Below are 24,771 nucleotides of genomic sequence, written 5' to 3' on the forward strand. Positions count from 1 at the left end.
CCTTTCTTATGTCAGCCTGCGAGGCCAGTGCTACCCTTTCAGCTCTTGTGGGTCCTGCAGGGAAAGGGCGGGGCACAGTCAGGCCCTGGGCCCGGTGGGGTGTCCAGAGTGACTCCGGCACCCGACTCGTGGGCCCTGTCTCAGCCTCTGGGAGGGAACGCTTTCAGCCTCAGAGAAGAGGAATCTTGCTGAAGACTTGGGAACAAATGGGATGACTGGGTCGCAAGGGACCTGGGATAAGGACTCCAAGCTAGGTAGGAGGGTGGAGAAGTTGGCACCATGGGCAGCAGGGCCAGCGGAGGGTGACATGGAAGGCCGGCCAAGCCCCTGTGCCCTGTAGGGCCAGGCAGGGCCAGAGGTCCAAAGGTGGGATTGGTGAGGTGGGATGAACGGGAGGAGATGGGGACCCTCGCTGCATGGAGGTACAAAAGAGCACCTAGGGAGCCCTGAAGGACTGCCAAGGGCCATGCATGCTCCACAGCCAGTCCCACTGACCATCAGGGTCTCCTCAGGACCTTGGGGTAGCAGGGACTGTGCTGCCTCAGAGCATCACCCCCAAGGGCACCCAGTACCTAAGACACCCTTTCCCAGCCCTGAGGCAGGAAAGGGCAGTTGGGAGTCTCCAGCTCCAGAGTGTCGGTTCCAGGAACTCCCTTTTATGGCTCAATGTTGGTTGCAAAATCTCCCTTTGTGCTCTGAGCCAGTGAGAAGAGTGGTATGTGTCACACCTAGGCAGCCGCTTCCCTGAGCCTGCCTTGGCTGCACCTCCCAGAACTTGCCACTCTTCCCAGTGCTTATCAGTAGGGTGAGCCCTCACAGGACCTTATCACCAACTGGGATGGACTCGGAGGTACCCTTTCACCCCCACCTGCAGTTCAGTGACCACATGTCATGCCAGGATGGCACCCACAGGGCTGGTTATCTCCTGGCCTTACTTACCAGGGCCCTGGTGGGATTCTGGAGTCTGGGCGCTGGGCTGGGTAATGGGATAAAATGCCACTTGGTGCAGCAGCTGGCCCAGACGTAAATCCAAGAGCCATACCCCCCAGCTCTGGAATCCACAGGGGTCAAGGACCCTAACCAGCCTCTCCCAGGACTCTGCCGGAGGCAGGGGGAGGCAGTGAGACTGCACAGCTCTGGGTTCCGAGGACCAAGGCCTTTCCCACTAAACTCAGACACAGCTACCTCTGAAACAGCTCTACCTTTGGAGGGGAAAGGCTCCCAGGTGGTAGCTACAAGTTTCAGTCTGCAGGAGCCCCGGGGCCAGCCACAGCCGCTCTATCTCTCCCTGTCCACCTCCTAAGAGGTCCAGTGAAAATCTTCAAACCTAGGGTCAGCCTGTGCTGGCAGCAGTTTGGTTTATTGGGCAAGGGCTTTCCGAGGCTCCGGCAAGCCACAAGGCCTACTATTTTTGCTCTTGGATTTTCCAAGCTTTGGTTTGATATGTGAACTCAGACCCCAAGTGCCAAGTAGTACAGACACGCTGCCAACAGCCAGGACTTTGTTCTGGTTCCTCCTCTGGTGAAGGATTACATGAGGTGGCACCTGCAGGACCTGCATGACGTGTCTCTCAGGTCCCAAGTCTAACCTGACCCTTCGGGTTCCACCCCAAACCCAAACCTGTCTGTACAGCTCAGTGCCACTGGGCCTGGGCTCCCTGCCCTAGTGAGCCAGTGCCTGTGACCCTTCCTCTCCACTCCCTCCCTCTGTCCATGGCCCTAGTCATCCCCAAGCTTCTGCCTCCTCAGCCATCCCCTAGATGGAACCCTTCTTCCACTGAGGAGAGTGGCAGTGGACACCAGGTCAGCGCCTTTATTGTGACTACTCACCAGTTATTGTAGTTTGCTAGAACCTTCTCCATGCCCAGCACTGTCATACTTTACAATCAGCGTCCACTTCAGTCCACCAGGGCCACGCTCACCACTGCACCTTCTTCCTATGTCCCAGCTCACCCATGTGCAGGGCTGTGTGGCCCATGGCACAGCCCTCGCTCCCCTGCTGCTGCTCCACAGTGGAAACCTGCAGCCAGGAGGACTTCCTGGGTGTCCATGAGCCAGCTGGTAACTCCCTCAATGCCTCCAATCAGGTTGAAAGGGAGTTGTTTTATTCTGAGAACTTTTTGTTTTTAAAATTTTTGGCCACACCAGGTGGGATGCAGCATCTTAGATCCCTGACCAGGGATCAAACCCGCGCCCCCTGCTGTGGAAACGTGGAATCTTTTTTTTTTTTTTTTTTTTTTTTTTTTTTTTTGTTTTTTTTGTGCAGGCTTTCTTGAGTTGTGTCGAGCGGCAGCTACTCTTCTTTGCAGTGCGCAGGCATCTCATTGGGCGGCTCCTCTTGTTGCAGAGCACGGGCTCTAGGCGCACCGGCTTCAGTAGTTCTGGCTCGCGGACTGTAGAGCGCAGGCTCGGTAGCTGTGGCGCACGGGCTTAGTTGATCCGTGGCATGTGGGGTCTTCCTGGACCAGGGCTCGAACCCATGTCCCCTGCATTGGCAGCCGGATTCTTAACCACTGCACCACCAGGGAAGTCCCCAAGAACTCTATTTTTGAGAGTAGTTTTTAATCAAAATGTTTTATCACTCAGTTGTTCAACCAGTGTTTAATGAGCACTTTCTCTGGGCGTGAGAGACCCCTGGAGGACATCCTGAAGCAGCTGTGCTGGGTTCAGAGAGATGCCAGAGCCACAGCCACTGGGGCTCTGCTCTCCAAAGGTGCACTCCAGTTCAGGGCACTGGTATGAGAGTGAACACGGCTCCATCGCCTCTTCCTAGAGTTGCCCATGAAAGGCATGTGAGTGGCCCTAGGAAAAAGACAGATGCTGGCCCTCCCCTCAGGGCCAAGGCCTGCAGAGGTGTACAGTGAACCTGGCCTGTGTCCTGGGGGGACACACCTCATCCAACTACTGACCAACCCCAGAGACTGGAGACCTGGGGCATCCCCAAACCTGGCCTCCCTCCAGCTTTCTGGGAACCCCACTTCCCTGTGGACGTGCTTTGAGAAAGTGCATCAATGCAGGCAAGGCATGAAAATACTGTGCCCTGCCCAGGCCAGAGCCCTGGTTTTCGCAGAACGATGACTTGGCTGGGTTCACCTGGGCTGCAGAACAGTGGCCTGTCATCACCTGCATCAAGGTGTGTCCCAATTACCCTTGGCTTTGGCCATGGAGGCCCAGACTGAACCAGAGTGAGAGTCAAACACAGCCAGCAACTCAGATCCTTGCTGTTCTGCGTCTGGTCTGTTCTCCCCTTGGTCCCAGTATTCTCATCTTTTGTAACTACTGTACCGTATGCTGTGAGGCTAAGCTGCCTCCAAACCATCACAAACTAATCAACATCTTGGTATCTCTTCACTCTGTCCCTATCAGATGAAAAAACTAAAGTCCAAAAATTTAGGCATCAAAACTCTGATTTCATGAGTGCCTCTGAAATCTAGACGTGGTACAAATGTCCCTTGTCTCAGACCCAAATTGTGGTCTGTAAATCGGGGTCATGGCAATCACAAAAATGTTGGGAGATAGGGCAGGAGATATGAGGCAATTCCCACCCTTTCCCAGAGAGCAGAGGGTGCCTGTGATGGCTTATTTTGAAGCACTGCCACTCAGCGGGCCAGCACCCGGGCCAGGACCCCACTGAACTGGGGTGGAGGCTGCAGCTGCAGAGACATATGTTCATAGCCTTTCGTTGCCTGAGGCCCAGCTCCTGTACAGTGCCTTCTGTGAGGTAGACAGGCATCCCAGGAGCTACAACCACCTCTGACTGACTCTTGTTCTACTGGCCCTGGGGGAGGGGCACAGAGAACCTGGTCTTGACCTTCAGGAATTCATATTCTAGGTGAGGAAGCACCACAAAAGATGAGAAGACAGGCCCTCGGGAGCTACGTGCCAATAAATGCAAACTCTCACATCCTGGACCAGGGCTCGAACCCATGTCCCCTGCATTGGCAGCCGGATTCTTAACCACTGCACCACCAGGGAAGTCCCCAAGAACTCTATTTTTGAGAGTAGTTTTTAATCAAAATGTTTTATCACTCAGTTGTTCAACCAGTGTTTAATGAGCACTTTCTCTGGGCGTGAGAGACCCCTGGAGGACATCCTGAAGCAGCTGTGCTGGGTTCAGAGAGATGCCAGAGCCACAGCCACTGGGGCTCTGCTCTCCAAAGGTGCACTCCAGTTCAGGGCACTGGTATGAGAGTGAACACGGCTCCATCGCCTCTTCCTAGAGTTGCCCATGAAAGGCATGTGAGTGGCCCTAGGAAAAAGACAGATGCTGGCCCTCCCCTCAGGGCCAAGGCCTGCAGAGGTGTACAGTGAACCTGGCCTGTGTCCTGGGGGGACACACCTCATCCAACTACTGACCAACCCCAGAGACTGGAGACCTGGGGCATCCCCAAACCTGGCCTCCCTCCAGCTTTCTGGGAACCCCACTTCCCTGTGGACGTGCTTTGAGAAAGTGCATCAATGCAGGCAAGGCATGAAAATACTGTGCCCTGCCCAGGCCAGAGCCCTGGTTTTCGCAGAACGATGACTTGGCTGGGTTCACCTGGGCTGCAGAACAGTGGCCTGTCATCACCTGCATCAAGGTGTGTCCCAATTACCCTTGGCTTTGGCCATGGAGGCCCAGACTGAACCAGAGTGAGAGTCAAACACAGCCAGCAACTCAGATCCTTGCTGTTCTGCGTCTGGTCTGTTCTCCCCTTGGTCCCAGTATTCTCATCTTTTGTAACTACTGTACCGTATGCTGTGAGGCTAAGCTGCCTCCAAACCATCACAAACTAATCAACATCTTGGTATCTCTTCACTCTGTCCCTATCAGATGAAAAAACTAAAGTCCAAAAATTTAGGCATCAAAACTCTGATTTCATGAGTGCCTCTGAAATCTAGACGTGGTACAAATGTCCCTTGTCTCAGACCCAAATTGTGGTCTGTAAATCGGGGTCATGGCAATCACAAAAATGTTGGGAGATAGGGCAGGAGATATGAGGCAATTCCCACCCTTTCCCAGAGAGCAGAGGGTGCCTGTGATGGCTTATTTTGAAGCACTGCCACTCAGCGGGCCAGCACCCGGGCCAGGACCCCACTGAACTGGGGTGGAGGCTGCAGCTGCAGAGACATATGTTCATAGCCTTTCGTTGCCTGAGGCCCAGCTCCTGTACAGTGCCTTCTGTGAGGTAGACAGGCATCCCAGGAGCTACAACCACCTCTGACTGACTCTTGTTCTACTGGCCCTGGGGGAGGGGCACAGAGAACCTGGTCTTGACCTTCAGGAATTCATATTCTAGGTGAGGAAGCACCACAAAAGATGAGAAGACAGGCCCTCGGGAGCTACGTGCCAATAAATGCAAACTCTCACAAGTACAAAAACATCTTTTTTTCTATGTTTTACCATTTCTGAAATCAGGATGTTATTATATAGCCAACGTGTACATTTAATGTGGGAGTGTCCTCCTTTTTCCTGTCAAGTTATTAAATCGATGATGAATGAAAATCAGTGGGGTTGGCATTTCACAACCGAGGAAGTGAACACAAATGAAGAGAGTGTAGACGGGGGTGGGGTGGGGTTAGTTAGGCTTTGAGCTGTGAAGGAAAAGGAGCTGCTCCGTCCAGAGCCGCGCCGCCCGACAGGAACAACATTTGGACGACGTATGTTATTTTAAATGTTCTAAAGCCACGTTAAAGAAAAAAACTGGAAAAAAAAAAAAAAGCTTTAATACTTTTACTTAAGCCATCGTATACAAAATATCTCAACATGTCAATGTAAAAAGGCATCAAGGGAATATCGTACACTCCCCTCCCGTCCTCAGTCTTGACGTCCGGTGCGTGTTACGCTCACTCCCAGTCACGCTGCTCGGCCGCATTTTAGAGCTCGGTGGCCGCTAGCGACCCCCCTAGTGGACGGCGCGGGTCTACCCGGGCGCCTGAAAGCGATCCAGAGGCTGCTTCGTGGGACTGGCAGCCGGTGGGAGGCAGGGAGGGAAGGTGCCGCAGGAGACGGTGCCGGCCCTGACCCTCTCACCAGGCGGGCGGCCCCATTCCGGGCCCAGCCGAGTCTTGCCGGCCCCATCGCGTCCTGCCTCGGTCCTCCCCGCGACCCCCGCGCGCTACCCCTGCGCCTCGCTACGCCGCCACCGGGAGCGCCCCAGCCGCCCGCTGAGGCCCCCAGGGCGACGCCCGTGGTGGAACCCAGCCGCCACCGCAGGGGCCGCACGGGCCTCACGCGCGCCGGAAGCACGTCAGCTCAATTTGCAGCCTGCAGAGCTGGGGGGCGGTGTCAATTGGGGATACGCGGTCCAGTCAGAAAGCAACACGAGGGGTTTCGGAGGCGCAGGCGCGGCTCCGCCCTTCAGCTGGGGACTCCGCCCCACTGCCACGTTCGACGAAGGATCGCGCGGGGTGCGCGCATGTCTCGGCCAATCAGGAGTCGCAGAGCCCAGGCCCCCGAAGGGAGCAGCCATTCCAGACCCGCTGAAGGTGTAGGAGAAAGCCACCAGTCACAAGGCCAGGGAGAGAAAGTTCTCCTCCAGGAGCCAATGAGAGGCCGGGAAAGAGCGCGAGCGCGAGCTCGTGCCCGTAGCGATTCCGAATCCGGGGCCGTGGCCAGTGTGGACGCCCAGTGCGAGAGCTGCGGAGGCGGGCCCCGGAGCCCACCGGCCAATCGGAGGTGGGCGCGGGCGGGCGCGCGCTCGGCGGCCTGAGTTATAAGGGCGGGGCGGGCAGTGCGCGCTCTTGTGGCCTGCTGTCCTGGCGGCGCCAAGAGGAGCGCCGACCGTGTTCCGACATGCTACGCCGTGCTCTGCTCTGCCTGGCCCTGGCCGCGCTAGTCCGCGCGGGCGCCGGCGCCCCCGACGAGGAGGACCACGTCCTGGTGCTCCATAAGGGCAACTTCGACGAGGCGCTGGCGGCCCACAAGTACCTGCTGGTGGAGTTCTGTGAGTGCCGCCCGCTCGTCCGTCCGGCCGGGCCTCGCCGTCACCACGGCGTGGGGACGGAGTGGGGACAGAGGAGGGGCCAGGGGTGCAGGAGCACCGGGGGGACAGAGGGAGCGGGGCTGGAGGGTGGGGGGGCGCGGGGGTCCTGGGCGCTCCTCCCCACCCTCCCTCCCCGGGCCCCGCCAGAGGTGGGTTGGGGGTCTAAAGGGCTGTCAGCTTTCCGGCCACCCCATGGATGCGCTGACTCCTAGCCCCTGGAGAGGTGCATCCTTAAGCGGAAACAGCCCACAGACCTGCTGTCAGCGTCCGTGCGCTGCCCGTGTCTTGGGGGCATCCCTCCTGCCCAGCTGGACCCTGAGGGTGACCAAGGGCAGACAGCTTGGATGTGCTTTTATGCCTGAGGTCCACATGGCAGGATGTCTCTGTTAGCCTAAGTAAAACAGGGTCGACTGTGTAAGCTGCTATAACTACGAAGACCATGCAGGGTCCAGTCCCCTAATTGCTTGCCTGGACCAGTTCCCAGAGAACACTGCCCCTGCCTACACCACCTTCCACCAGGAACAGCTGTCTTCTGATTAACAGTGTTGCCAACCAGAATCCAAAACCTTTGTTTGTGTCCAGAAGTGTTTGAGCCCTGACTATCTCAGGGGGAAATCTTAGGCCTAACACAGCTGCTAACCTGAGTTCAGAGAGAGTCTAAAGAACTCATTTTAGATGTGAGTTTTGTACTCAGTGATTAGTTTCACTGAGTATACGGCTGCTGTGGCTTTAGCTGCCTAACTTCTCTGGTTCCTAAAGGGAAATTCCAGGGACTCAACTGCCCTGATCGCCAGCAGGTAGTAGGAAGTTACTAATCATTGAAGACAAAGCAGAGTGGGGCTGGTGGTTTGTCATTCATGGCCTCTATCGGATATTGCCCAAGAGAACCAAGCTATCAGCTCAACCTGTGCGTTCAGAGGGGTTATCTTGGTTCAAAGATCAGGATTTTATGGAGGGAAGTACCAAAGGAGAAGGGAAGGGAGGCAGTGGAGTGGGTCGGTGCTGCCTTCTAGGTCTTGCTTTCTCTCCCAGATGCCCCATGGTGTGGCCACTGCAAGGCTCTGGCCCCGGAGTATGCCAAAGCAGCTGGGAAGCTGAAGGCAGAAGGTTCTGAGATCAGACTGGCCAAGGTGGATGCTACTGAAGAGTCTGACTTGGCCCAGCAGTATGGTGTCCGTGGCTACCCTACCATCAAGTTCTTCAAGAACGGAGACACGGCGTCCCCCAAAGAGTACACAGGTGTGACCGCGGCACTGTCCTTTCATTGCCTGCAGTTCTTGAAGATAACAGAGGTGTGGAGGAGAACCCATTCTTGGGCTGGGTTCTAGGTCTAGTTCAGACTCTGAGGGTTGTGTGAGGGACATTCTCTCATTCCTGAACCTCTCAAGTGGAGAGGGTCATCCCAGGGGGCTGGCTAGTAGGCTGAGGCTTGTCCTAAGGTTGACCAGTAAGTGGGGGGAGGCTGAGCAAATGGAGCAACACGTCAGCCTTTGCTGGCTCTCTGGTGCCTGGTGTGCCTGCAAGGCGGGAGCAAGGGCCTTTCACAGAGGAGGGGCAAGCGGAGATCCGTGGGTACCAGTCTGGGGCTCGTGCCAGTCGTGGCAGAGCTTGAATCCATGCCCGGCTTCGTCTGTGGCACAGGCCCTCAGTCGCTGCTCGGCCGCCTACCCTGTGTAGCCTGGTCGGTATCAGTGACAGGAGAGAATCTTTTGTCTGTAAAACAGGTTCTGTGGCTTATCTGCTAGAATCCTTTAGAGCAGCCCATCTTGTTAGTTCTGATGTCAGCAGCTCTGGTCTTCTCAGTAGGCTGCTGTTTCATTGCTCCCACTTTTACTTATGTTCACTTTTGGAATGGAAGTGCCTTATGCAGAGTTACCATGATCCCGTCACTAACACTAAGGCTTTGTAGATGAGACAGCTCTTCCTGACTCCACCTGTAACTGATAGCACAGCTTTCACTTATTCTCTGCAGAATGCTTTTTTTTTTTTTAAGCTATTTTTTAAAGATTTATCTTCAGTGTTTTGTTTCTTTTTTGTTTTTTAAAAATATTTATTTATTTGTGGCTGCGTTGGGTCTTCGTTGCTGTGTGCGGGCTTTCTCTAGTTGCAGCAAGCGGGGGCTACTCTTCGTTGCGGTGCGCAGGCTTCTCATTGTGGTGGCTTTTCTTGTTGTGGAGCACGGGCTCTAGGCACGCAGGCTTTAGTAGTTGTGGCCTGTGGGCTTAGTGGCTCCACGGCATGTGGGATCTTCCCAGACCAGGGATCAAACCCGTGTCCCCTGCATCGGCAGGCAGATTCTTAACCACTGCGCCACCAGGGAAGCCCTAAAGCTATTTTAAAAAAATATTATCTATTTTGGCTGTGCCGGGTCTTAGTTGCGGCACGCGGGATCTTCGTTGTGGCACGCGGGAACCAGTTCCCTGACCCGGGATCGAACTCGGGCCCCCTGCGTTGGGAGCGTGGAGTCTTACCCATTGGACCACCAGGGAAGTCCCTAAGGCAGAGTTCTTTTAAACATGAGATTTGTCAACCCTTTGGGCTAGGTAGTCTCACTCTATGAGGGGAAAAAGGGTAACTAGTCTCAGTCTCAGGAAGAGCAGTTTTTTTCCTTTTCGTTTTATCTTCTTGGGTGGCGTGCATGGGCTGATCTCTTCCTCCTGTCAGTCCAGGAGGCATGTGGGGCGAGGACACCTGACCAACCTTGGTGCACGAGGTGGTAGAGCCCAGCCCGCTTTCGCAAGGGAAAGCTGACCTTGAGGCTGACTTGCTAACCAGCGCTTTCTTCCAATCCTACCACATCTCTGATTAAGACGAAGCCTAGTGTGAGACCACTGCGGGGAAAGTGCGCATGTGTTTGATGAATTTAAATGTCAAGGAAAATTTACAAGATGCAAAGGTATTAGTGGAAAAAAATGACTTGTAATCTATTATCCAGAGGTAACCACTGCCTTTTCCTCCTTTAAACACAACCACAGTCTCCCACATACTCAGAAAATCCTTTTTAGCCCTGGAATTTGGGCAGCTATGTAGACAAGATGCCTTTTCTGTGGCAAGAGGATGTTTTGCTCTGGTTTTGGCAGAGAGGTCGGATAAGGATGGGCGGGGAGGGTGGGTGCACCCCTGACTTCAAGTGGACCCTGCATGTGTTTGGGCGCAGCTGGCAGAGAAGCTGACGATATCGTGAGCTGGCTCAAGAAGCGCACAGGCCCTGCTGCCGGCGCGCTGTCTGACGGGGCTGCCGCGGAGGCCCTGGTGGAGTCCAGCGAGGTGGCAGTCATCGGCTTCTTTAAGGTAGAGGCTTTGGAACTTCATCCCGGGTCTTCCTTCCTCCTGTCCTGCGCGGCCTGGGCACAAGCCTGCCCTGTTGCTGACCAGGGCAGGGGTTCTCAGTGTTGCGGTGGCGGCCACCTCTGTTTCTCCTCTCCAGGACGTGGAGTCGGACTCTGCCAAGCAGTTCTTACTGGCAGCAGAGGCCACTGATGACATCCCCTTCGGGATCACATCCAACAGTGACATGTTCTCCAAATACCAGCTGGACAAGGACGGGGTTGTCCTCTTTAAGAAGGTGAGTGGCCGTCGGGCAGCGCCCCCGCCCCCCTCTGTGGGTAGTTGCGATGCTGTGCCGCAGGGCTGGTATTGCCTTCGAGGACCTTGCCCAGGCGGCGCTGGCTGCTGGACTGAGGCCCACCTGTTATCAGGGCCCATTTTGCAACGTCAGGTTGTAGGAGCCTCTTAAACAGTGGCCTTCAGCCCTTCAGCTGTGGGCCCTTTGTTCCAGCTTCTGTGGTGGCCCCGGTGCAGTGTTCTATGGAAGGCAGGCAGCTTCGGAGTGTTAGCTTGTTAAAGGAAAGCTGTGGTGGTACGTGTACCAAAGTTTGGCATTTTAACCACTTTTAAGTATAGGATTCAGCGGCATTAATTACATTTTCGATGTTGTGCAGCTGTCACTCCTGTTTGTTTCCACTCTGGAGTATTAGTGGCATGTGTTCCCACCCTGTTGGTAGAGCCTGGCCCCAGGGCTCCCTCGGGCTCCTCCAGGCTCACCCAGCCCCGTGTCTGTTATTCCTTCCGTGTGTCTTTTAACCACTCTGTGCTCTTGCTAGGACACAGCTGAGATTGGTGCGTGCATGGCATTACCCGAGTGGGCGACGGGGGTCTCTCTTTTATCTTAGCCAGCAGACAGTGGGCCTGGGGCCAGCTGAGCACCCATGCTCTTGGGACACAGCTGTCCCTGGATTGGGTGCTGAGTGGAGGAGGGAAGGCTGTGGGGGAGGGGCTGGAAGTGGAGGCATGTCTTCAGGGGGTGGGGCTGGGCCTTTGACTCCTGTCCTGTTTTGTCCCCAGGGTTAGAAGGTAGTTAGAAGGAGTGTTACAGCAAAGTTGTAAATCGAGTGGTCAGAAAGGACGCAGTGTTTGGGGGGCCGATCCCCCCACTGTGTGTGCACTCCCGATGGGGCACTGCTGAGCCTCCAGCACCTGGGGGTGGGGAGCATGGGGCGGGGACAGGCCTCCCAGCTGCACAGGGTTTGGGGGCAGCTTGCTTTCAGCTCTTTCTGAAGCCCCTTCTTCGAAAGAACTCAAGGCATTATATATGCTCTCTTTTCTTAGTAGACATTCTCTTGATGTCCCCTAAAGGGAATAGAATTGCTAAATTAGTCAATTGTCTTCCCAAAAGTGCCCAGAAAACTGTAATTAACAGCTGATTAGGAAAAAACCCTGCCGAGTTGAAAGTGAATTGAGTGGAAAGAAGGTCCTGGGCTCACCCTGCAGTTCTGGGTGAGGGACTGGGAGACTCAGGCCTGTAGAGCTTGCAAATCCCCTTTCATCAGCTTGGTCCACACAGATCTTTTCCATTATCCTTGAGATCTGGAGTGGCATTTGTCACACTGGATCGATCATATGTCCTTGAAGGTTAGCACGATTGTTCCTTGTTCGGCAAAGACTGTAGTCACGGTAGCTCATCTGTTCTTGGCCTCAAGTCTTTGGTGTTCACGCAGGCTGGGCACAGCCGACCCCCTCAGGTCTGGTGCCAGTGGGCGGGCATCCCCTCTTCCACTCGTTTGCTTCTGGTGACTGTGCTGGCACGGCATGGCTTCCTTGGGCAGCTGTGAGGAAGAGCCTGGCAGAGCCCGCAGGCTTTGTATTGGGGGGTCCGTAGGGGTCACACTGCAGTCAGACAGCTCTACGGACGAGAGGAAGAAGATACAGATTCCTGCCCGGCCTGTGGTCCCCATTCTCTGCCTTTACTTGTTCCTCTTCCTTCAGGCTGTTCGCCTAGTTCCTCAGAGTTAGCTGGGTCTTCCAGTGGGCAGCCTCGAGAGTGGGATGGGGCTCCCAGGAACGGCCAGCTGCCACTTGAGAGAGAGGATGGCGAGGGTGGGGCTCCAGCAGAACTTGAGCCCGAGATTCCCAGCTTGGGTCCCAGGTCAGCTGGGTTCCAGGTCGTTGGAACTTGGACCGCTGGTTTGAGAGCTGATCATCCTGTGTCTTTGTTTGGTGTTTACTTTGTTTTTCTTTTTCATCTCTGAAGCTGGGGGCTTAAGAGTGGGTGTGGGGCCTTTTTGTGACATTCTCATTGTGGTCTGGAGGGGTGGCCTTTGCCCAGGACCCCAGGCCTCCTGCAGCAGGCTGTTTGGTTTTTACCAAAGCAGAAACTGAACATAGTGTAACATGGCAATATTACCTCGAAGACTGCGTCCCAACAGAGGCACGGCAGTTTTGGAGGAGTGGAGATGGCGGCCTATTTGCCTCTAATGGGAGCTCCACTTTATGCCTGACGGTGCCCAGCCATGGCCAGGCCAGCCTCTCGCCTCCATTTCCTTCCTATTTCTCTGCACCTTCCCTTTGCGGGTGTGGGGAAGGCAGAGCAGGCTTCAGCTCCCTGGGCCTGGCCCTCCGTGTGGTCCTACTTAGCAGCACGTGTTGTGATCAAGCCATGTGTCAGTCTCTACATCAGTGCAGTGGGAGTGGGAAGTGGCCACCTGCTTTTCCGGAAGTTACTTTAGGAAAATGCTGAGGGAAATGACCAGGAAGGGAAGGTGAGTGGTTTTTCTCTCCAAGTCCCATTTGAGTTCACAGGGGTGATGGGAGGCTCACTGACCTGCTGGACAGGCCAAGGCACAGCTCAGCCTTCCTCACGAGGAGCTGTGTCTGCCATCCCCATCCAGAGCAGGGCCGCACCTGGTGGCTCTGCGGCGGCAGCCCTCGCCCTTCATAGCCTCAGGACTTTGAAACTCTTAACAGGTTACTGGAGTTCCCAAAGAGCTTTTGTTTGTGTGGATTACACCTATCCATTTTTATTGTGTTAGAAGTGTTAGAAGTTAAAACTGAGAAATTAAAAAAAAACCAAATAACTTGTTCATTCTGAAGTAACAATAATAAATGTTACATGTTATCAAAAATGACATTTTGAAGAAAAAAAAAAAAAAATGACATTTTGGGGGAATTCCCTGGCGGTCTAGTGGTTAGGAATCTGCAGTTTCACTGCAGAGGGCCTGGGTTCAATCTCTGGTTGGGGAACTAAGATCCCACAAGCTAGATGGTGCGGCCAAAAAAAAGATATTTTTGTGAAAATTAATTTTTCCCAGACAACAACATTTTAGGGGTAAGAGTGGTATTTTAGATTTCTGCTGGTCTCTAATGTCTGCCCAAACAGAAGACAGCTGGGTTCTCCTGTTTGCCTTTAGTCTGACGTAATGTCACACCGTACTGCACACTCCGGGGGGAAAGGGTGACAAGGCACCTGCCGTCTGAGCATGATTGTGAAAATCACTGTGACCTTGCATCCACCCTGGGAGGGCCTTGGACCCACAGGGGTGAGGCCCGTACTTGGAGAGCTGCAGTTTTAGGGACTTGGCAATGAGGAAGTCCCCTGGCACCCAGGACATGGGGTTTTCGTGGCTTGTCAGGAACATGTCGGGGCAGGGTCTGGGTCAGCTGCTGCCATCCTGGCACGTGGGAGGCTGCCTGCCGGTGTTCGTGGGGAGCCTGCGTGCGCTCCTGGTGACCTCACTGTTGCCTGGTACCCAGAGGATATGCCCCTGCAGCCGTCACCTGGTTTTGCTTTGGACGGAGGCACATGGGTCCTGCCCCCAAATGTGCTCAAAACCCAGACAGGAAAACGCTGCAGACTGCGTTCCTGGCCAAGTCGGGCCAGCCGGGGCCATAGGGGGCTTTGTGGAGAGCCTCGGCATACACACCTTTCTCTCTCCACAGTTTGACGAAGGCCGGAACAACTTTGAGGGGGAGGTCACCAAGGAGAAACTTCTGGACTTCATCAAGCACAACCAGTTACCCCTGGTCATTGAGTTCACTGAGCAGGTGTGGCTCTGTGCTGCTGGTCCTGCCCCTGGTGGGGGGAGGTTCGGGGGTCATGATGTTCGGTCTTGGGGACCCCTACTTGCAGAGCCCCTGCTGTTGTCCAGGCTTGTGGTGGCATTGGGGCCATTGAGAGAATAGCCTGTGTCAACAGTTTGGTTTGTGACTCAGACCAAGGAACTTGCGTTTCTAACACAGACAGCCCCGAAGATCTTCGGAGGGGAAATCAAGACTCACATCCTGCTGTTCCTGCCGAAGAGCGTGTCTGACTATGAGGGAAAGCTGAGCAACTTCAAAAAAGCTGCCGAGAGCTTCAAGGGCAAGGTGAGCGCTCCCGGAGGCTTGCGGGCGGCTCCGTCCCAGGTTGACGGCTGGTCCAGAGTGTTCTTCCTGCCTCAGGACAGCCTGTGTAGTCTCGGGGTCCCAACTGTTGGGAGTGGGCAGCAGGGAGGCAGAAGGAGCCCTTGTCCTGCAGTGCCGTCAACATGCCTTTTCTCCCCCAAGATCCTGTTTATCTTCATCGACAGCGACCATGCCGATAACCAGCGCATCCTGGAGTTCTTCGGCCTGAAGAAGGAGGAGTGCCCGGCCGTGCGCCTCATCACGCTGGAGGAGGAGATGACCAAGTACAAGCCAGAGTCGGACGAGCTGACGGCAGCGAAGATCACCGAGTTCTGCCACCGCTTCTTGGAGGGCAAGATCAAGGTACAGGCCATGTCTGGGGGTGGGTTGCGGGTACTGCTGAGGATCCTGGTGGCGCACCTCCTCCTGAGGCTCTGGAAGCAGTTAGGCAGCGGAGGGGGTCCCTGGGTGACCGTGCATGCCTGACCCTGCTCTACCTGCCCTCTAGCCCCACCTGATGAGCCAGGAGCTGCCTGATGACTGGGACAAGCAGCCTGTCAAAGTGCTCGTTGGGAAGAACTTCGAAGAGGTCGCTTTTGATGAGAAAAAGAACGTCTTTGTGGAGTTCTGTAAGTGAGGCCCTCCAGCTCCTCGGGGCTCGGTGGGGCAGGGCACTTTCCGGCCGAGCGAGACTCAGAACGGCTCTCTTTCAGACGCCCCGTGGTGCGGTCACTGCAAGCAGCTGGCCCCCATCTGGGATAAGCTGGGAGAGACGTATAAGGACCACGAGAACGTCGTCATTGCCAAGATGGACTCCACAGCCAATGAGGTGGAGGCGGTGAAAGTGCACAGCTTCCCCACGCTCAAGTTCTTCCCCGCCAGCGCCGACAGGATGGTGCGCCTGCCATCGAGGGCTGGGTGGGAAGGGTGTGCCGGGGGGCTATCAGGTAGGACCGCTTCCCGCATCTCATTCCCCTCCCCACAGGTCATCGACTACAATGGGGAGCGGACACTGGACGGTTTTAAGAAGTTCCTGGAGAGCGGCGGCCAGGACGGAGCCGGGGATGACAATGTAGGTGGTCACCGGACCCCGCGGCCCATGGGACATGCTTTCTCAGTGCTGCTGGGCAGCACTACACAGGGGTGTTGCAAGGGTTTTTAGGTGCCAGTGTTTGCTCAGGAATCTCCTCAAGCTCGTCTGGTACATTCCCTGTCGAGCTGAGGTGCTCTGCTGGGTGTGAGCTCAGGCCTGTCCACATCAGCGAGGGTCACCTGGGGGTAGTGGAGGGGATGTCAGAAGTGCCAGGCCAAGAGGGTGTGGCGGGGTGGGCATGGTGGAGGGAATGGTCAGCTGAGGCCGCAGGGCCCGCCCGGAAGCGCGGGGATGTGGGACAAGGGGGCAGACGTGCTGGGGGGGTGGGGGCAGGTGAGGAGTGCCAGGGCCGTTTGTGCTGCTGTGGTTGATGGGCTGTCACTGGCCTCTCAAACTCCAGGGCTACAGGGGTGGATGTTACACACCAGCAGTTCCCTGCTTGGTCTTCACGCTGGGGTGGCCCCTGCGCTCACCTGCTGGACGGCGTGGGCTGGGATCCCACAGCACCAGCTCTGCTTCCACCCTGTCTTGTGGGCAGAAGTCCCCATGCCTCGCTCTCCTCGGGAAGCCCACCCCACATATACGCACATCTGCTCACAGAGACCAAAGTTGGCTGCTTGTGTCCGAGTGGCCAGCTGGTCCGTGGCGTACTTGGCATGGGTGTGGGGGCCTCAGCATGCCAGCTTGGCCTGGACCTCATTTCCCTTCCTTTTCATCCTCCGTCCCAGGATCTAGAAGACCTCGAAGAAGCAGAAGAGCCTGATCTGGAGGAAGACGATGATCAAAAAGCTGTGAAAGATGAACTGTAACACAGAAAACCAGATCTGGGCACCCAAACCCGGCACCTCCCAGTGGGCTGCACACCCAGCAAGCAGCACAGCCTCCGGACGCCCACAGACCCTCCCGGAGAGGGAGCGTCGATCGGAAATGCAGGGAACTTTTTTGAAGCCACACTTCACTGTAACACACGTGTAAATCTAAACCCGTCTTCCTTTGCTTTTCAACTTTTGGAAAGGGGTTTATTTCCAGGCCAGCCCAGCCCATCTTGGTGGGCCTTTTTTTTAAATTGTGATGTACTTTTTTGTACATGGTTCTGTCCAGAGTGCTCGCTAAAATGTTTTGGAATCTCACGCTGGCAATGTCTCATTCCTGTTAGGTTTATACTATCACTTTAAAAAAAAATTCCATCTGTGGGATTTTTAGATGTTTTTGGAAGTCAGGGTGTCTGTTCCACCTTGGCCAGGCCTCCCTGGGACTCCTGTCTCCTGTGTGGGGCGGGACCAGGCCGGTCTGGACAGGTCCCTCACCTCATGCGGTGTTGCCATGGTGGAGCGCGGCTCCTGCATCGTTTGGTTAAATGGTGACTTCAGGTTTCTGTCACAGGGGCCCCCCATGACTGGAGGGTGCAGCTGCAGCCCCCTCCTTCCCCAGGCCGGGGTCCTCGTTGCTCTGCGACATCCAGGGTGGCCTGAGGCCTGCACCAGGCAGAACCAGGACCCTCCGTTTCCAGGCTGGGAGACGGCCAAGGATGCTTGCTTGAGCCGAATCACATGTTGACAGTTCTTCAGGCATTTCTACCACAATATTGGAATTGGACACATTGGCCAAATAAAGTTGAAATTTTCTGCCTGTTGTTGCCTCTGCCTTACAACCTCCAGGCACGGGGAGTGGGGCTGGAATTCCAAGTTTCTCGGGAGAGGAGGTGGGCTTGGTGGGGGCCGCTCTTGTTGAGACATCTCTTTCTTGGAACACAGCAGAGACGCAGAAGCGTGCACAAATCCTGTGCGCACAGTGTGCGGAGCTGTCACCATCATGACGGGGTGAGGGGTGCCTCTTGGCCCTGTTCCTGTGCTGTCAGGCTGGCTTACCTGTGATGCAGTTCGGCAGCTTTACCCACCGTGGGCATCCAGTGGTCACAACGTGGATTCTGCCCATGTGCCATGTCAGGACGTGATGGTCAGGGACGCGTGGCTCTAACCTTAACCTTCTGGTGGGGAGCGGCCCCTCCCCACCACTCCCTGGAACCACTGCAGCTTCTGATGAGAAATCAGGGGCGTTCAGACTTCAAGAATGCTGTGCTCATCACCAAACCTTCATGTAAAAAAGAATCTGGAGTTAAGGTAGCAAATCTCTAGTTTTTAAAATGTAATTTGACTTCTAGAACCTCTGCTTACTCATAGTTTACATAGGGAAGAGTATCTCGATTGATTTTTTTTTCCCCACAAACTCAAAAGCTGCCAGCCTGGCTGCAGTGTTGGGCTGATGGCACCTGAGCCTGGATTGGTGACACGTCTTGGGCCTTGGGGAGAGCTCTTGAGTGGGAGACCCACAGGGGGCCAGCCGGGCTCAGGTGGGTGTCCATCCCCGGCTAGGACAGCCCTGCCCAGCCGGGGGCTTCCCGTCTGTTGCTCTGTGCACATATCTGTAGCCACAGGTAGGACAGCAGGGCTGTTGATGACGTTATTGGAGGGAACAGGTGGAGATCCAGTCCACTTTGGGAGGTCAGGGACAGACCAAATGTGGCTAGGTCTCCGAGGAGCCCAGCCTGTCACTCCACGTGCTCCAGCAGTCCCTCCAACTTGCTTCCTGGAGTAGGAAGTGTGCATGCATTTCCTGATTCCCAGCCCCCAGCTCTGATGCTGCTGGGACCTTGGAGGTGGCAGGGGCAGGTCCAGCAGACGTGACCATGAGACTTGCTGTGAATGCGGTTCCCTTTGGGGTCTCCGCCCATGGGGAGGTGGGTGTGTAATTTCCCCCATGACCACAGCTACGCTCCAGCCAGAGGCCCAGCTGTCTGCTCTTGCCCTCACAAACCCCAGGACTGCTCCTGCCTCTCACCTGGGCATGTGGTACACAGCTGGTGTCCAGGGAGAACCTGGTGTTAGCACCCTAGGCAGCACCAACCAAGCCCCGGCTTGTCCACATGCTCTGGCATCGAGGTACCGCTCCCCAGCTCAGCCCATGGCTGGACTCCCTTCCCTTGTTCTCAGGTGGTCTGTGCCAGGGCTGCTCCAGGGTCTGTGTGTGTTGTGCCTCGGCTGTGCTGACACAATGAGACGTGTATCCGTGAAAGAGTGAGCTCGGGCACTTGGAGCTTCTGTGGGAGATCGCTGGGGAGATGTTAGCTCTGCCCTCCTAAACGTGAGCGGGTTCCCCAGGGTTATGCGTGTGGTTTCCAGAGGAGGGAACCCAGGGTGGGCTGAGAGCAGGGCTGTCAGGAGTCACAGCTGCGAGGGGTGGGCTATGCCCTGTGACAGGCGTGGGTGACCCTGCAGACCAGCTGTGTGGAGCCTGGCCCTCCGCATAGAAAGCTTGGGACCAGGCGTCGCTGCCCGGAACAGGGCCGTCATGTGCTCCTGGGAGGGGGAGTGAGTCACCGATACCTTTCCCCTTTTGCCCAGGCAGCTGATTAGCACATTCCTGGGTCTGGGTTTGCTGGGACATGGTGGTTGGAGTCCCAAACCCAGCAGCGCTGGTGGATTAGCGAAGTAACTTTGCAGGCTATGGGGTAGGCAGTCAAGGCTTAACAGCCTGGGGTGTCCCAATCTCTCTCTTCCTCTGTCCAGCTGGTAGGAAGCTATCGGCCTGGAACTAAAAAGCAACTGCTGGGCCTGTGTACTGGACCCTCGAGGTCTGGCTTCTGCACCTGCCAGGAGGCAGCTGAGTGGAGTGGGCCCTGCACAGACTCCCCTCCAGGCCCCTGGCTTGTTTTCTGCTAGATGCAAAGCTTTGCTAGTTCTGTTTCCTCGGACTTTTCAAAGTAAGAGTTTTGCCCTGAATGTTTCTCTTGCTTTAGTTCTCCAGAAGGCAGAACCTTAAAATTGTGCAAACTTGAGAAGTTCACACGGGCAGAGGCTCAGGGGCAAAGCTGTGTAAATACAGGTTTGGTGCTGGTGTGGTTGTGTGAAGCACAGGTTAGACTGCTCACGGCTGGCTTCTGCCGAAAGGCTTCTGAGTGAGTTGCTGTAGGCCGTGTCCATGGCTTTGAGGACGTGCTGCCCGTGTCCTGAACAGAATGACTTTCAGGCATTTGTCCCTTCTTTGATCCAAATATCCAAACAGAAACCCCAAACCCCGCCGAGATCCTGAGCTCTCTCAGCTTGCCTCTAGCAGGATAGAGCGGGAGGGTCGCTCTTGGGGTCACCAATAGACCCACCCTGACGGTTTGCCCGCCTGGCCTAAGGCCTGTCACTGGTGGGAAAAACCATGCTGTTGGTGGCAGCTTCATGAGAGTTCTTTCATTTGATCCTCTGAGCAGGGCAGGCAGACAGAACTTTCCACAACATCAGAAAAGGCAATCTTCACATCAAAGGAAAGTTCTGTCTCTGTGTACAGCATAGGACTTTGTCTCTGGGCTTCGTGTAAACAAGCCGGAAGAAACTGTACCCAGTTCCTCCCAAGTGACCAAGAGTTAGGGCCACCCAGCATCATACTCTGAGCCTGAAATGCAGGAACACTGGGAACCACCCCTCCCTCGGGGCCCCTGCAGGGCCTGGGTCGGGTGGTTTCCCATGTAACATTAGTGGCAACAAGGCAGGCAGAGAAACCCTGTCAGGGCAGGGAGCCCACCGTGGGCAGTGGCCTATCCTCAGCAGCATTTGGCCCAAGGCTTTGCACCTAGGGTGCTGATGCATTTGTTGATTTGATTTTGTTGGATCAAGATCAGCGTGGTGATGCAAAGACTTCTGGTGCCCAAGTCCCTGCCCCCCCATACAGAGCACTGACTAACCGTGGTTCTGTCAGCATCCAGGCCTTCAGTGACTGCCCGGAGGATCTTGCCAACGTTAGGGGCTGAACCACCCCGCCCCCGCCAATATTCATGTTTTGAAGTGTTAACCCCCAATACCCCAGCGTGTGACCTTATTTGGAAGTGGAGTTGTTGCAGATGTAACTGCTTAAGATGAGGTCATACTAGAGTAGCGTGGGCCCTAATCCAATGGCTGATCTCCTTATTAAAAGGGGAAATTTGGACACAGACACCTACTCAGGGACAACACCATGTGAACACGAAGGTGGAGACGGGTGATACGTCTACAGGCCAGTGAACGTCAAGGACTTGCCACCAGAAGCCAGGAGATGGGCCTGGAGCAGATTCTCCCTGGGAAGGAAACAGCCCTGCCAGCAGCTGGATCTTGATCTCCAGAACAGTTGTTTGAGACCCGCAGTCTGGTACTTCATTACAACAGCCCTGGAAGAGCAATACAGCCAGCTTCAGAGGCTGCGGGGACTGTGCAGACCCCACAGGCCCAGCTCTGCTCCCAGGGCGTGTCCCCTGTGCGCGTCCGTCCATTGGCTCTTGTCTCGCACTGAAGCCTGGGCCCCACCTCGGACCTTGGCCGCCGCAATGAAGGCAGCCAGTGCTGGCCCAGCCTGCTGGGATATCTCACAATTCCACTGGTTGTACTCCTACAGGTAATTATGCTCTAGGTCAGGTGCAGAGGGCAAACACCGCCCAGCACGTGACAGCTATGGCGTCACGGTCCTTGGGTAGCAGACTAGATACCATGTTAAGTGTGAGCACCTGTGTTCTTGGCAGGAAGCAGCCGGAGCCTGGAACCAGGAGGAATGCAGGGGAATGGGAAGGAGGGGAATGAGGACCTGGGGGTGGAGGGGGCTGGGGGGGGTCCCAAAGTAAGGTCGGATGGGTTGAGTGGGAGCTGAGGCATTTAGATTCTAATCTGGGAGGTTTCCAAGCAGAAGGGCAGTGCCACTGAAGCCCATGTTCCGGGAAAACTGCCCTGAGAGTGATACGAGCCATGATGGAAGGTGACAAGTGACAGGGAGATGAGTAGGGATGGGCCTTCTCCACAGCAGGACGCTGTTCTGTGCTTCCTCAGGTGTGGGTGGCCCCCTTGCCTTTCCAGGAGGCAGAGGCAGCTGTGCTCACCACACATCAAGCCCTTCTCCCCAAGTTCCCGGGACTGTAGGAGACCCTGACCTTGGTACCTGTTTGCCTTCCTTATGGGCCCTGCCCTTCTAGCGCCTCTCCTACCCTCTGCCAGGCACCTTCGAGGTCCAGCTGAGGGGCAGGGAGCAGTGGGCAGGAAGGATCTGACCCCTTTGGCCAGGAACAGTGACAGGTGGGCTGAAAGATGAACCACTAAACATGATCCTGAGGGCACGGCTGGAGCGGCTCAGTTTCAGCCCCTCGGGTGTAAGCATGACTGCGCAGCTTTATATAGCTCTGCGGGCGCTATATAAGCAGGAGGTGCCCTGGCCAGCGGGAGCACGGAGAGCACTGAGGTGGCTGTGCTGGAGGTTATCGTCAGCCAGAAGAGCCTGCACGCCACTCTGGTCTGGGCACCTTCCTCCCCCAAGCAGTAGGGTCCCCACAGGGGTGGCCCACACCATAGCTGCCAGGATGCCCAGCAGAACAGTCCGTTATGCCCGCTACAGCCCGAGGCAGCGGCGCCGGAGGCTACTGGCTGATCGCAGTGTGCGCTTCCCTAACGATGTCCTGTTCTTGGACCACATCCGCCAGGGCGACCTGGAGCAGGTGGGGCGCTTCATCCGGGCTCGGAAAGTCTCCCTGGATACCATCCACCCCTCAGGTGAGTGCCTGTGGGGCCAGTGAGGTTCTGTGGGGTAGCAGGGGAAGGCCTGAGCCTTGACCCCTCCTGTCTTGTTCAGGTCTGGCTGCCCTTCACGAAGCAGTGCTTTCTGGAAACCTGGAGTGCGTGAAGCTGCTAGTCAAATACGGGGCGGACATTCATCAGCGAGATGAGACAGGCTGGACACCCCTGCACATCGCTTGCAGCGATGGGTACCCTGACATAGCCAGGTGAGAGGGTGGCCTCCAGGATGTGGTCCCCCAAAAGGTGGCCCTGCTGGTGTAGCTAAGAACCCTAAGGGCTTCTGGAATCTCATTTCTGCCCTGTTGCCCTCCCAAGAGAAAACTGCAAAAGTCAGCCATAGTTTCCAAAGGGTCTGGTTTCTTCCTCCTCACCTCACCTGGAAAAATAAAAAACAGGTGGACCTCAGAACCCCAGCCTGCTACCCTGGGGCAGGGGTGAGCATCCTGCAGGCCACCTCCCTTCCTCAACCAGGGATGCCCTTTGCACCCAGGTACCTCATTTCCCTGGGGGCAGACAGAGAAGCAGCCAACGACGATGGTGATCTGCCCTCGGACCTCATTGACCCTGACTTCAAGGACTTGGTGGAGTTATTCAAAGGGACTAAGATGGACTGAGCCTAGCCCCGCCCTCCTAGGGCTCTAGCCTTCCCTGGAGACGTCAGGTGCCCACCTCCCCCAAGTGCCAGGAGTGCCCCACCAGCCGGGCTGGGGGCCGCCCAGGCTGGCCAGGACCCCATACTTAGGCACAACCCTCGCCCCCCGACCCCGGCCTGGCTATTCCTCCAGGTGAATTTTTTATTGCGACACTTTCTACTTTTTCAATAAACCTGATTCCCAAGCCCGTGGTGATGGCCTGATTACTGGGGACCGGCCCGTCCCAGTCCTTCGGCTCCGGCTGCTCCGGTGGTCAGCGGACCCCGCCCTCCACTCTGGTCTAGGGGTCCGGCAGTGCCGGAGCAAGGAGCCAGAGCCCCGCGGCTCCCGACCGCCAGTCCCTGCAGTTCGTCGACCCCGCTGCCCCCCGGCCCTGTCTGTCCCAGGACTCCGACCCCGCCGGCCCGGACCCCCCAGAACCCCGCTGCCTCGACAGCCCGTCCGCGCCATCCCCCGGCCCCCGCAGCCGCCAATTCCACAAACCCCACGGGCACCAGACCCTCAGCCCCAGACTCAGTCTCCGCCCCTACCCTGCGCGCCGGCGGTCACGTGGCCGGCGCCCTCGCGCGTGCGCGTGCGCGGCGGTGCGCGTCACTTCCGGCCTGGCCCCTGGCAGCTATAGCGGCGGCCGAGAGGGCGAGGTGAGGCGGTGTCGGCGGGGGCGGGGGCGGGGCGGGCGCGGCCGGGACCCGCCCTGGCGCGGCGGCCGCGAGGGGAGGGCCCCGGGCGGGGTCGTGGGGCGCCGGGCCCGCCGCGGCGGAGGATAGGGAGGGGCGCGGCGGGGCTGGGAGGGCCTGCCGGGCACGGGGCTCAGAGGGGGCAGCGGGCCGCCCTTTTCCGCCCCTGAAGCTGCAGCCGCCCCGTCGTCCGGGGAGCAGCCCTGATGATGCTTCCTGACCCTTGAGCGCGGCCGGCGGGGCTCCCGCGGTTCGCCTTCCGCCGCCGTCCAGCCTGTCCCAAGCTCCTGGCCTCTGAGCCAGGCGGGGCGGTGCCGGGTGCGGGGTGGGAAGCGGGTAAGAGGCTGCCCGCCGTCGGGTAGCTCACCGGGCCCCGGGGGCTGCCGGGGTGGGCGGGAGCCGCAGCGGAGAGGCCGCAGACATCAGATTTCCAATTACAGATGCAGCCCAGGTTGTGAGAAACTTCAGGTAACGTGGAGGCGCACAAGTCATGTCCCCGACCTGTCCCAGGGAGACTTCCCAGAGAAGGTGGTCGTTAGCCGGGCCCCCAGGGACCAGCGCGATAGTTTTGGGTAGACAGGACATTTTGAGCAAAGGCCCTGAGATGTCAGTGGGGAGTGTCCAGAGCTTTTAGAGAGGAGTGCAGGTGGGGAGGGAAGGGGGCAGAAGCTGAGTCCTGAAGGAGGGGGCTTGATTTGGGGTGAGTGGAAGGGCTGGCGAGATTTCCAGGTGAGGAGGGAGGGGGTTGCACACACTGGGGTTTGTTGCTCGGGAGGGGAGCTGCTGTTGACACCCAGGAAAGTGAGGGAGGGGTGGTGCAGTGCTTAGAGGCTTTGCTTGGGGGACTTCAAGAGACTGCCAGGCCCATTTGGCATCTAATATGACAGTGTCCTGCTGGCACTTGCTTGGGTGATAGATCGTTTTCTAGAAGTCTCATTGGTAGAAACTGGGCTGTTGAGAGCCCCCAAAACACCGAATATGAAGGAGAAGTGAAGTCTAAGAAAATTTGAATACCTATCAAAAATTCTAAAGGAACACACAGTGGCTGCAATTGCGTCATTGATTCTAACTCCGGAATGTCCACTGTCACTTTCCCAGACCACAGAGTGTCATCTTGCCTAGTTCTTAGGCAGATGGCTGTGTGTGGGGA

General features: G+C 56.5%; 2 protein-coding genes across 2 annotated transcripts; both read left to right on the plus strand.

Annotated features, from left to right (window-relative positions):
* Positions 1-6,724: 6,724 nt before the first annotated feature.
* P4HB (prolyl 4-hydroxylase subunit beta) lies at positions 6,725-17,345 on the plus strand. The gene is made up of 11 exons (XM_007462316.1): positions 6,725-6,925; positions 7,997-8,203; positions 10,122-10,255; positions 10,392-10,529; positions 14,180-14,284; positions 14,480-14,605; positions 14,786-14,986; positions 15,132-15,252; positions 15,337-15,518; positions 15,609-15,695; positions 16,445-17,345. Exons 1-11 carry the CDS (start codon positions 6,775-6,777, stop codon positions 16,523-16,525), a joined length of 1,533 nt encoding a protein of 510 aa, XP_007462378.1. The 5' UTR covers positions 6,725-6,774; the 3' UTR covers positions 16,526-17,345.
* Positions 17,346-21,943: 4,598 nt separating this feature from the next.
* On the plus strand, positions 21,944-23,128 carry PPP1R27 (protein phosphatase 1 regulatory subunit 27). The gene is made up of 3 exons (XM_007462317.1): positions 21,944-22,267; positions 22,347-22,497; positions 22,782-23,128. Exons 1-3 carry the CDS (start codon positions 22,078-22,080, stop codon positions 22,903-22,905), a joined length of 465 nt encoding a protein of 154 aa, XP_007462379.1. The 5' UTR covers positions 21,944-22,077; the 3' UTR covers positions 22,906-23,128.
* Positions 23,129-24,771: the final 1,643 nt, after the last annotated feature.

This window comes from Lipotes vexillifer, unplaced genomic scaffold (genome assembly GCF_000442215.2).
Source record: "Lipotes vexillifer unplaced genomic scaffold, Lipotes_vexillifer_v1.1 scaffold1691, whole genome shotgun sequence".
NCBI lineage: Eukaryota > Metazoa > Chordata > Mammalia > Artiodactyla > Lipotidae > Lipotes > Lipotes vexillifer.